Consider the following 12214-nt stretch of genomic DNA (forward strand, 5'->3'; position numbering starts at 1 on the left):
GTTGACAGTGTTCCCCTGCCTCTGCTGGATTGGAGTTGCCTCTCTCTCGCTTGTACGCTTTGGTTGGTCAACGAACTGTGACCTCTGCCGCTAGTGTGTTCAGATGGAAATTTTTTTTAACAGTTCTGCAGCAAGGGCCTTCTGGTACTGGCCCATTTTTGTAGACCTCTCCACCTCAGGAATAAGAGAGTGAAAGTTCTCCTTGTAGCGGGGGTCTACAAGTGTCACCAACCAGTAATGACTGTCACCCAACATTTTGACAACGCGAGGGTCATGGTTAAGGCAGCGTAACATAAAGTCAGCCATGCGTGCCAGACTGGTAACGGGCAAGATTTCCGTGTCCTCACCAAGATGACGACTGACCATGCTCTCCTCCTCCTCCTCCTCCCCCCTGTCCTCAGGCCACCCGCGCTGAACCGACGGTGTGACACTTGTACAGGTACTACCGTCTACAGCGCGTAATAACAGCTCCAGTTCTTCCTCTTCCTCCTCCTCTCCCTCATTGTCCCCCAATGCACGTTGGGATGAGATGAGGCTGGGCTGTGTGTAATCGCCCACTATGGCTTCTTGATCCATCTCATCATACTCTGGCTGCAATGCCTCCTCTTTAATTCTCTGCAGAGAAAGTTGCAAAAGACAGACAAGTGGGATGCTGACACTAATGATGGCGTCATCGCCACTCACCATCTTGGTGGCCTCCTCAAAGTTTGTCAGGATGGTACATATGTCAGACATCCAGGTCCACTCATGAGGTCTTATGTGTGGAGTCTGAACTGAATATCGACGGCCTTGTTGCAGCTGGTACTCCACAACTGCTCTCTTCTGCTCACAAATCCTTTGCAACATGTGGAGGGTAGAGTTCCAACGTGTGGGGACATCACACACCAGTCGGTGTGCCGGAAGCTGCAAACGCTGCTGCAACACAGCAAGGGCGGCGGAAGCTGTAGCCGACTTGCGAAAATGAGCTGACAGGCAGCGTACTTTCACGAGCAGATCTGGCAACTCGGGGTACGATTTAAAAAACCGCTGAACCACGAGGTTAAGCACATGAGCCAGGCATGGTACGTGTGTGATCTTGCCTCGCCTCAGAGCCGCCACCAGGTTACGGCCATTGTCACACACGACCATGCCTGGATGTAGGTTCAGCGGTCTCAGCCACAGATCTGCCTGCTCTTTCACAGCTGTCCACAACTCACAAGCAGTGTGAGGTTTATCACCTAAGCTTATGAGTTTCAGCACAGCCTGTTGCCGCTTGGCGGAGGCAGTACTGCAGTGCTTCCAGCTTGTAACTGATGTGGTGATATCTGAGATGGAGGCTGAACATGAGGAGGAGGAGGAGGAGGATGATGCGCAGGAGCTGTACACTGTGGGGGCAACTCTGACTGACATAGGGCCCGCAATCCTCGGTGTGGGGAGGATGTGTTCCGTCCCAAGGTCCGACTGGGTCCCGGCTTCCACTATGTTTACCCAGTGTGCCGTCAGGGAGATGTACCGTCCCTGGCCACAAGCACTTGTCCACGTGTCCGTTGTCAGGTGGACTCTCCCAGTAACTGCGTTGTTGAGGGCACGGCAGATGTTTTGGGACACGTGCTTCTGTAGTGCGGGGATGGCACACTGGGCAAAAGAGTGTCGGCTGGGTACCGAGTACCCATAAGATTGCGGAAGGATTCCGTCTCCACCAGCCTAAAAGGCAGCATTTCCAACGCAAGTAGTCGTGAAATGTGCGAATTTAGGACTGTGGCCTGTGGGGCGTTAGCTGCGAATTTCCACTTTCATTCAAAGGTCTGGGATATGGACAATTGAACGCTGCGGTGGGACGTGGACGTTGATGCTGTTTCTTGGGAAACTGCCATAACAAGTGAAGACTGAGAGGAGGGGGCATCTTTACATGCAGTATGGACAGGGGTTTGCCTTGCACACACAACAGGGGGTTCTATTGCACGCACAACAGTGGAAGAAGCAGTGGTGACACCCGCTGACCTTGTCGTGGACCCTGGGTTTCACTCCACAAAGTCGGGTGCTTTGCTGCCATGTGCCTGATCATGCTGGTGGTGGTCAGGCTGGTAGTTTTGTCACCCCTGCTGATGCTGGCATGGCAGGTGGTACAAATGGCCTTTGTGGGGTTATCAGCAGAGTCTTTAAAAATATTCCAGACTCTGGAAGACCTACCGCTTGTACTGGCAACGTCCCTCGTGTTGGTGTTACTGGGAACGGTTGCCCGCCTTGTGTCTGCGGCCACCACACTGCTTCTTCCTGCCTGCTGGGGTACTCTGCCTCCCTCACCCTGTGTGCTGCTGGCCTCACTCTGCGTGTCCTCCTGCCACGTTGGGTCAGTTACTAGATCATCCACCACTTCCTCCACTTCCACTTGCGCACCACGATGCTCCTCCTCACTTCCTGGCAATTGTGTCTCGTCATCGTCCACCTCTTGTGACAAATTGCCAGCGTCGCCTTCCTGTGGCCGTGGCTGTTCAAATATTTGGCATCGGTACATGGGATCTCCTCTTCCACCATTTCAAGAATAGCAGGCGAGGGGCACAAATATGGAAATGGACCAGTGAACAGCTCTTCAGAGTGTCCAAGTGTGGGATCAGTTGCTGTCAAACGACACTCGGCATGGTGGGAGGAAGGAGCATCAGGGTGAGGAGGAGTATGCGGTCGAGACTCACGGCTACTAAGAGTTGACCGTGTGGAAGACAGACCGGAGGTGGTGGTGCCCAGGTAACTGGAAGTATTATCTGCTATCCAATTAATAACCTGTTCACACTGATCAGTTTGCAATACTGGTGTTGTTCTGTGCTTCCCTAGTAATTCAGTCAAGAAGTGGGAGCGAGAAGATGTGGCTGTTGGTTGTGGCACATTTTCACCTTGGCCACGGCCCCGTCCTCTGCACGAACCATCACCAGAACGTCCACTTCCACATCCCTTGCCACCCGCCTTGCCCATTGTAAATGAAGTAAAATAGCTTACACTCGCACAATCAATGGAAAAAGGGTAATAAGAAAGAGATCAGAACCGTGGAAGAGGAAAACCATAGTTCTATTTCTCTGGCCTACACCCGACTCTTTTAAACAATCAGAACAATCAGGGAGAAACTATTACTGTATACTGAGAAGGACTGTTTGTTTGATCTGGCAGCCTTTACAGACCCTACACTAACTATTTCGCAGTATAAATCTCTCCCTAGCTCAGCAGCGCTGTCCCTACACTGTCTAATCCGGAGCGACTGTGTCCAAGATGGCAGCGCCCGGTTTTAAATACTCGAGGTGACGCTGTGCGGCCAGCCAATCACTGTAATGCCCACAACCAACATGGCTGCAGCATTACAGTGACTGGCTGGCAATCCCTGCATGTTCATTGGCTCTGTAAAGAGCGCCAAACATGCAGGGCGGAGACCCGAGCTCCCGCCCGAGTAACCCGGAAATGCTCGGAGCTCGCCGAACATCCCGAGTAGCGTGATGCTCGGGCGAGTATCGAGCAGTGTCGAGCATGCTCGCTCAACACTAATGCTGACGTTACATGTTCACTTCCTTAGAACACCAGGCATATTAGTTTCTGTTTTTTTTTTTAATAAAGTATCTTTAGTAAAAATTTTCCAACAAATTTTATAACAAACATAATGCAGAAGCAAGATGGCATTAAAGGGGTATTCCCACCTTTAAGATGCTATCCCAATATGTAGTAGGTGTAATAATAATGTTTGCAAATACCTCCAATTAGAAATGTAGCATAGTTCTTCTGATTCTATGTTGCTTATCCCATGTGCAGGGCATTGCAGTAGCTTAGGTATCCATGGTTACGAACACTCATAAAGTGAGTTAGACAGCTTAGTGGTCGTAACCATGGATACCTAAACTACTGCAATGCCAGCACATGGGGTGATATAGTGAATCAGAAGAACTATATTATATTTCTAATTGGAGGTATTTGGTAATATTATTATTATTACACCTACTACATATTGGGATAGGATCTTGGAGATGGGAGCAGTGTAGTATTAAACATGCACACAGATGACACACGTGTGATGCACAGTATCTGGCTTACAGCCTATTGATGATGCCCATACCATTAGATCAGGCGGGCTGTCCAGTATATACAGTAAGTGCCCCATGGTATAACATTGTGCAGAGTGCTATCCGATAAAACATTGCATAGCACTCGACCGTGTTATAAGCTTGTGTGAGCGAGGCCTCAAAATGATGCTCTTCAGTATTATCTGGCCTAGTGGTAACAATGGCCAGATACTGACCTGCCCGACTCACTAGCTACAAAAGCTTAAAGTGAACATGGTCTCTAAATGTCAACAGAAATGTCTATATTCACCGACAGCAAGGAAAGATATTGATAATCATGAGGGACAGTAACTCTAGTATTCCAGAAAGTTGCTGCACTTTTCCTTATACTCTGAGCTACTTTTCTCTGCCCAATACCACAAAACTCTGCTGGTGAATGTAAGCAGTGGGCTGTGGGTAATGAGCGGATATCTCCGTTCCAGCACTCACTCATCCATCCTCTGTGTCCAGAACTGTACCCGCTCTTTCAGGGCAGACAACTTTCGGCATGTCTGCTCTTTCAGGTCTGAGTCACTTCGGTTTCTTTCTTCATTTTCCCATGAGTCCTCAATATTTCTCTGTGGTTCGATAAGATGGTAAGATTTGGAAATGTTTTTCTGGTATTTATTTCGAGCCTGTAGGTCATCGCCTGATAGGTTTCCTTCTAGCTACAAAGAACAAGAAAATAACATGTACATATCATTGTTTGTAAGGCTGAAAAAGACCGGTCCACACGGTCCAACAACGTTGATTCATAGATGCGGCATTTTCTACAGTAATATTAGGCATTAATTACCAGACAGTGATTATTTTCACCCACTTGTGTTAATTTTGGTCCATGTATCCCGTTTTACCATGCCTGTGTCATCCAATATTCTCTCGGAAAAAAAAAAAAAACAATGGAGGTTTTCCAAACTTTCTATAGCAACCAGTCAGTGAAAAAAGGAGATTTTTGTGTACTCACCGTAAAATCTCTTTCTCTTAGCCTCTAATTGGGGGACACAGGACCATGGGTGTTATGCTGCTGTCCACTAGGAGGCGACACTATGCTTATCTGAAAAAGATTAACCGTGGCTCCTCCTCTGCAGTATACACCCCTGGACGGCATCAGCCTTCTCCAGTTTTGTGTAAAAGCATTAGGAGGAACGTAACATGGATAACATAACCATGCTTATAAGAAGGCAACTATGTACGAGCTCAAAAGAAAAACAATATGAGAACTCAACGTAACAACGGCCCGGAACGGGCAACAGGGTGGGAGCTGTGTCCCCCAATTAGAGGCTAAGAGAAAGAGATTTTACGGTGAGTACAGAAAAATCTCCTTTACTCTGTCGCCTCATTGGGGGACACAGGACCTTGGGACGTCCCAAAGCAGTCCCTGGGTGGGAAGCAATGGACGAATATTGTGTAGACAGGCCCCTATAATTGGGACACCGCTGCCTGCAGAATACGTCTGCCCAGGCTCGCATCTGCTGAGGACTGGGTATGAACCCTGTAGTGTTTTGTAAACGTGTGTATTCTAGTCCAGGTGGCTGCCTTACACACTTGTTGTGCCGAATGGCCCAGGAGGCCCCTACAGCACGAGTGGAGTGTGCCGTAATACCTGCTGGAAGAGGAGAATTTTTGAGGCGGTAGGCCTGTTGTATGGTGGATTTGATCCACCTGGCAAGGGTAGCCTTAGAGGCTGGCAGGCCCTTGCTCCCACCTTCTAGAAGGAGGAAAAGAGAATCAGATTTCCGGAAGGGCGCAGTCCTAGACACATAGATACGCAATGCCCTGACAAGGTTAAGCGTATGCAAAGCCTTTTCCACTCTATGAACCGGTACCAGACAGAGGGATGGCAGTGAAATTTCTTCATTGAGGTGGAAGTTGGACACAACCTTCGGAAGGAAGGATGGAAATGTACGGACGACTACCTTGTCCTGGAAAAAAAATCAGAAAGGGCTGTCTGCAGGAGAGTGCTCTGAGTTCAGACACCCTGCGTAGCTGTTACGGGTCCGGGTGGTGGAACCTCTGTGCCGAGGTGCAAGGAGGGTCCCAGAGGGGCGTGACTAAGTATCCACCCGAACCGACCCTGGTCGTATGGCAGCAAACGACACCGTGACCAGGGAGGGACCGAGCAGAGGGACCAGGTGCTACTCTGGGGACGACCTTGTAAGAGAGCAGGTGGCTCCCACGGGTCAGATGGCTGGGACTGACCGGTATGGCGGATGGACACGACAAGCAGGCGGAAGTCTCTGGTAGCAGACAGGTGGTCACAGTTAGAGAAAGCAGGGCAAGTAGCAGTCTTTAGGTTTACCAGGAAGGTGGTCACAGCAAGTGACGGCAGGGTCTCCAGGCAGGCTGGCAGGAAACAGGCAGGTGCTCCCAGGTGAGCGGGCAGACAGACGAGGCAGGTAATTGGCAGGTAACAGGTGGGCGCTCCCAGGTGAGCGGCCAGACAGACGAGGCAGGTAACTGGCAGGTAACTGGTGGACGCTCCCAGATGAGCGGTCTGTCAGACAAGGCAGGCGGATGCTCCCAGGTGAGCGGACAGATAGCCAAGGCAGGTAACCGGCAGGTAACAGGTGAGCGCTCCAGGTGAACAGGCTGGCAGGTAACGGGCAGATAACAGGCTGGCAGGCAGGATGAGAAGTCAGGCTAGCAGCGGGACCTGAGGGCTGAAGCACAGAACAGACACAGTGCAAACAACTTTGCTCGGGCACCTCCATTTTGGAGGAGGTGCCTTATATATGGGAGGTCCTCCGGAAATTGGCCAGGGACTCCTTAGGACGGCGAGCGCGGTCCCTTTAAGAGAGGGGGAGCGCGCGCCCTAAGCACACAGCCGGGGAAGGAGCGCGTGCCGGAAGCAGCGGGGAGAGAAGAGCTAGAGGACGCCGCGCCAGGAGCGGGGAGGTGAGAGGGACGACGTCTCTGCCTAGCAAGGGGCAGAGACCCCGATGCTACAGTAGCGAGGTGATTGCCACGAGGCAAACCACCTTTTGGGACAGAAGACAGAGTAGGACTTCCCTAAGGGGTTAGAAGGGTGTTTCCTGTAATGGTATCAGCACCAGGTTGAGGTCCCACGCTTCTAGTGGTCGTCTGTAGGGGGGAACCAATCGGGAAACCCCCTGGAGAAATGTTCTTACTTGCGGTTTATGAGCAATGCACTTTTGAAAAAGCACTGAAAGAGCTGACACCTGGTTCTTAAGGGAGGCCAGGGATAGTCGGGCTTCCAGACATGATTGGAGAAAACCGAGTACCCTGGGTAGGGATAAGGGAGTGGGGTCTGGTTACGAGATTCGCACCAGGTAAAGAAAGTTTTCCAGGTACGGTAGTAAATCTTGGCAGAGGTTGGTTTTCGTGCTCTGATCATGGTTTTAATGACATCTGGCGAAAAACCTGCCTGGGTTAGAACCCAGGTCTCAATGGCCACGCCGTCAAACTGAGGGCCTACAAGTTCTGGTGGTAGAACGGGCCTTGTGACAGAAGATCCGGGCGGTCGGGGAGACGCCAGGGAATGTCTGCTGGGAGTCGTAAGATGTCGGTGCACCATGTACACCTGGGCCAGTCCGGTGCAATTAGGATGGTTGGAACTCCTTCCTGTTTGATCTTTCTCACCACTCTGGAAATCAGGGGGAGAGGTGGAAAAATGTACAGGAGCTGGAACTGGGTCCAGTCCTGAACCAGAGCGTCCGCCGCTAGCACTCTCGGGTCGCGTATTCTGGCAATGAAGTTGGATACTTTGGCATTGAGGTGAGACGCCATTAGGTCCACGTCCGGAGAGCCCCAACAATGGCAGATCTGTTGGAAGATTTCGGGATGGAGAGCCCACTCTCCCGAGTCTATTCCTTGTCGGCTGAGGAAGTCTGCTTTCCAGTTGTCTACACCGGGAATGTGGACCGCAGAGATAATGGAGCTCGTTTTCTGCGCCCAGTGAAGGATGCGTGTCACTTCTCGCATCGCTCTGGCACTACGTGTTCCCCCTTGGTGATTGACATATGCCACGGCCGTGGCATTGTCCGATTGTACTCTGATGTGAGAGGCTGCCAGTAAGTGATGGAAGGCTCTCAACGCCAGGAGGATGGCACAAATCTCCAGGATGTTGATGGGCAAGGTTGCTTCCGCTGGGGGCCACTTGACCTGTGCTCTGTGGTGTAGGTGTACTGCACCCCAACCCGTCAGGCTTGCGTCAGTGGTCAGGACCTTCCATTGACCTGGGAGAAAGGATTTCCCTTTTGTTAGAGAGGTCCGGTTGAGCCACCAGTGAAGGGACTTCCTGGGTGACGACGTCAGCTGGAACTTCTTGTCGAGAGAAGAAGGGTTCCTGTCCCATGACTTGAGAATGTCTAGCTGGAGAGGTCTGAGGTGAAGCTGGGCAAATGGAACCGCTTCTATTGCCGCCACCATACTGCCAAGGACTCTCATGGCAAACCGGAGAGATCGAGGGGGTTTGCTGAGAAGGGTGCGAACTCCTAGACGGAGAGGCAGTGCCTTGTCTTTGGGGAGAAGCACTAGGCCCTTGGAGGTATTGAATAGCATTCCGAGGAATGTCAAAAACTGGTTTGGGGTTGGTGATGACTTTTGTAGGTTGACTAACCAACCCAGGCGACTCAGGGTGTCGATTGTGATTGACACACTGAGCTCACAGTCCTTGAAGGTAGAAGCCTTGACGAGAAGATCGTCCAGGTATGGAAAGACTACTATGCCTCTGGAGTGTAGGACGTGCATGATGGCTGCCATGACTTTGGTAAACACTCTGGGAGCCGTGGTGAGTCCGAACGGGAGAGGCACGAACTGGTAGTGGTCCTGGTCGATTGCAAACCTGAGATATCTCTGATGGGCAGGTGCAATCGGTAAATGCAGGTATGCATCTTGTATGTCTATGGAGGTGAGATATTCTCCTTTTACCATGGACGCAATGATTGACCGGAGGGACTCCATACGGAAGTGACGTACTCGTACATATTTGTTGAGTTGTTTTAGGTCTAGTATGGGCCGTACCCCTCCTCCTTTCTTGGGGACTACGAAGTGATTGGAGTAGAACCCCTGGAAGCGCTCGGCTGCGGGGACAGGTATTATGACTCGTGCATGAAGAAGCGATGAGACCGCTTGGTGGAAGGCGCAAGCTTTTACTGGCGGTTTTGGGGGAACAGAGATATAGATTCTGTTTGGTGGATTGAAAGTGAACTCTATTTTGTATCCTGAAGACACTAGTTCCCTGACCCATCTGTCTTCTGTAATAGGTAGCCAGACTTGATGAAAGAGTAAGAGTCGGCCTCCTACAGGTGGGGTGTCTTCCTGAGTCCGTGAGTCATGATGAGGAGAAATTCTTAGATTTTCCTCCTTTTGATTTTGAGTGGCCTGCCTTTGACTGTCAGGATTTGTTCGACTTTTGTGTCGGCCTCGAGTCTTCCCTGCGTGTGAAGCGGCTGTTATTTTGTGGTGGCCGTGAAGCGGACCAGCCGGAAGAGTTCCGAAAGGATTGGAAGCGAGCTTGGTTGCGCTTGTTATAATTGCGCTTGGGTTTCAGTTGGGGAAGAGAGGTACTCTTACCCCCTGTGGCATTGGATATCATTGTGTCCAAGCTTTCACCGAAAAGTCAACCGCTGAGGTATGGAAGGTGCGTGAGGGACTTCTTTGAGGCTGCGTCCGCTTTCCATTCACGCAGCCAAAGGATACACCGAATTGTGATGGCGTGTGATATTGCGCCCGCTGCACCTCTTGCTGAATCCAGAGCTGTATGAAGCATGTAATCTGCCACAACTGCTATCTGAACTGCTTGGTCCGACAGTTCAGGGGCAGAAGCTTGGAGGCCAGTTTGTAGATTTTTTGCCCAAGCCAGTATGGCCTTGGCTGCCCAGACTGAAGCGAACGCGGGGGCTATGGGAGGCCCCTGTGGATTCGCAAATTGAGCGAGCCATACTTTCTACCTGCCGGTCTGCTGCATCCCTAACGGTTGAGCTATCTGGCAGTGAAAGAAGTGTCTGTGCTGCCAATCTGGAGACTGGGGGGTCCACTGCCGGTGGGTCTGTCCATTCTTTGGTGGTTTCCTTTGGAAAGGGGTAGCGGGCCTCCAGAAACTTGCGATTGTTAAGCTTCTTGTGAGGCTGTGAGAATTGTTTTGTGAGGATAGATTTAAATTCTGGATGATCCAAGAAAACCTTAGGTGGTTTCAGAGCTCCTTCAAATGAAATCTTATTTTGTGGTGCTTCCGGGATCGAATCAGAGATGTCCAGCACCCGATGTATGGACGAGATTATGTCCTCAACTAGCGCTGCATTGCTAGGTGGGATTGGAGTTAGGGATCCATCAGTTTCCTTGTCTGAGTCAGAATCGCAGACGCCTTCTGACTCCTGTGTATCACTAAGGTGTCTTGCGGAGAAATATCATGTCTGTCCCTGGTAGGGGACTGTGTAGATGACCTGTGACTAAATATCTCTCCCTAGACAGGGATGACCGTGTGCTATGGGATGACGCAGATGAGCGTGACCTATGGGTGCGCTTGCGTCCTGACCTTGACATGGATGTGCTTGGGTCAGTATGTGACTGAGTCCGGCTTTCCCTTTGTTGGGTAGCATTCATAGTCGACGTATGGCTTTGCAGAGCCTGAAGTAATTTGGAGGTCATGTTATCTATGGACTGTGTCATAGATTGTGACATTTGAGTGACCCATTCCGGCGTAGGATTAGACACTGAAGGGTAGTAGGGGCTACTTGGGACTCCGGCACAGTAGTCTGAGAACAATCCTTGCAATGCGGATATGTGCTGCCGCTGGGAAGAGCATGACTGCAGGCTGTACAGAAAGCGTAAAAGCAGTCCTGCCTGGTTTTCTTAGACTTTGAGCCCGGCATAGTGCACCTGGAGTGGCTGTGCAAAGGGGCTAACTGTGCAGAGGAGGATACAGAGTAATAAAGTTCACAGCTGAGGTAACTCAGACTGTGAACTTACCCCACCAATGTGCCCCTGTGAACAGCGCTGAAAGAGCCTGGTCCTGAGCCTCCCCGGAGACCTGGCTGGCCTGTATGCGTCCTGCAGCTTATGATGGCCGCCGTAGCTCTTCTCCTGCTTACAGAGATGAAGAAGGGGGGCGGAGCGCTGCAAGGGCGGCAGTTGCTATGGAGATGCGCGCCCTGCAGCCTAGATCCGCCCCCTGTGAGACACCACAGTGAGTAAAAATCGTCATCCAGGGGGCGGGCCGGAGAATGGGTGGTAGCTTCGGCTAGGCCGAAGCCGCGGTGTAAATTTATTTTCTATGCCCAAAAGGACTCCAGGCCAGCGCGGTAGTCCGGGGGGGGGGGGTCAGAACCGGACCCCCCCGGATAGAAAGGCAGAATGGCGGTGAGGACATAAGTGGAAGGGGGTCTCTGAAAAGAGTCCCCCTTAGGCACTTAAGATGAAAAGCTGCCGCAGGTGCAGAGCCTGTGAAGGCCTGTGCCTGTGTGTGCCATGGCTGCCTGCACTACCCCCCGGCTCCTACAGGATCCCACAGACAGACTGGGGCTCCTGTATTGCTGCTGGTCCTCGGCTGTGGTGTGCTGGCTGGTGAGAGCTGCAGATGCTGCCGTCCAGGCCCTACCTGATGGTGTCTCAACCTAATACCCCCAGGGGGCATTAGGGAGGGTGCCGCTGTCACCGTCAGGGGGCTTTGTCCTCGCCTCAACTTCGGACCAAGACCGAGGGAATTGGGGAAGGAGGGGGGTACTCAACTTCGAGCCTGACCCGAGGGGCTGGAGAAGGAGCAGCATGGTGGCTACGCCATCTCAACTTCAACTGTGCACCCCGTAGTAGGGGGCAGAGGAAGGAGCCATGCCGGGGGTCTCTTAAGAGACCCTCTTTTCTTCATCTGTAATCCCGCGCTGAAGCGAGGGACGAGTGAAGGTCTGAGGTGTGCCTCCTTGCGACACTAAGCAAAAACTGAAGTAGGCTGATGCCATCCGGGGGTGTATACTGCGGAGGAGGAGCCACGCTTAATCTTTTTCAGATAAGCATAGTGTCGCCTCCTAGTGGACAGCAGCATAACACCCAAGGTCCTGTGTCCCCCAATGAGGCGACAGAGTAATTGAAAAATTGATCAGATGAGGACATGTCCATAGAATATAAAAGTGTCGGCGAATTAAATTGACAGCACACGGATGACAAGCACTGACGAGTGAATAAAGCCTCATATTGTTGGCGTA

At 51.5% G+C, this 12214-nt stretch overlaps 1 protein-coding gene across 6 annotated transcripts in view; it reads right to left on the reverse strand.

Moving 5' to 3' along the window:
- Positions 1 to 12214, reverse strand: part of LRRC9 (leucine rich repeat containing 9) — a 198616-nt gene that overhangs the window by 117880 nt on the left and 68522 nt on the right. For all 6 annotated transcript variants that reach the window (XM_073638739.1, XM_073638737.1, XM_073638738.1 and 3 more), the window contains one exon: positions 4506 to 4723. In XM_073638739.1, coding sequence (XP_073494840.1) covers positions 4506 to 4723 — 218 coding nt within the window. The remainder of the gene's footprint in view (positions 1 to 4505; positions 4724 to 12214) is intronic.

The sequence above is a fragment of the Phyllobates terribilis genome, unplaced genomic scaffold, assembly GCF_046119375.1.
Source record: "Phyllobates terribilis strain yellow unplaced genomic scaffold, ASM4611937v1 Scaffold_7__3_contigs__length_470593459, whole genome shotgun sequence".
Lineage (NCBI taxonomy): Eukaryota > Metazoa > Chordata > Amphibia > Anura > Dendrobatidae > Phyllobates > Phyllobates terribilis.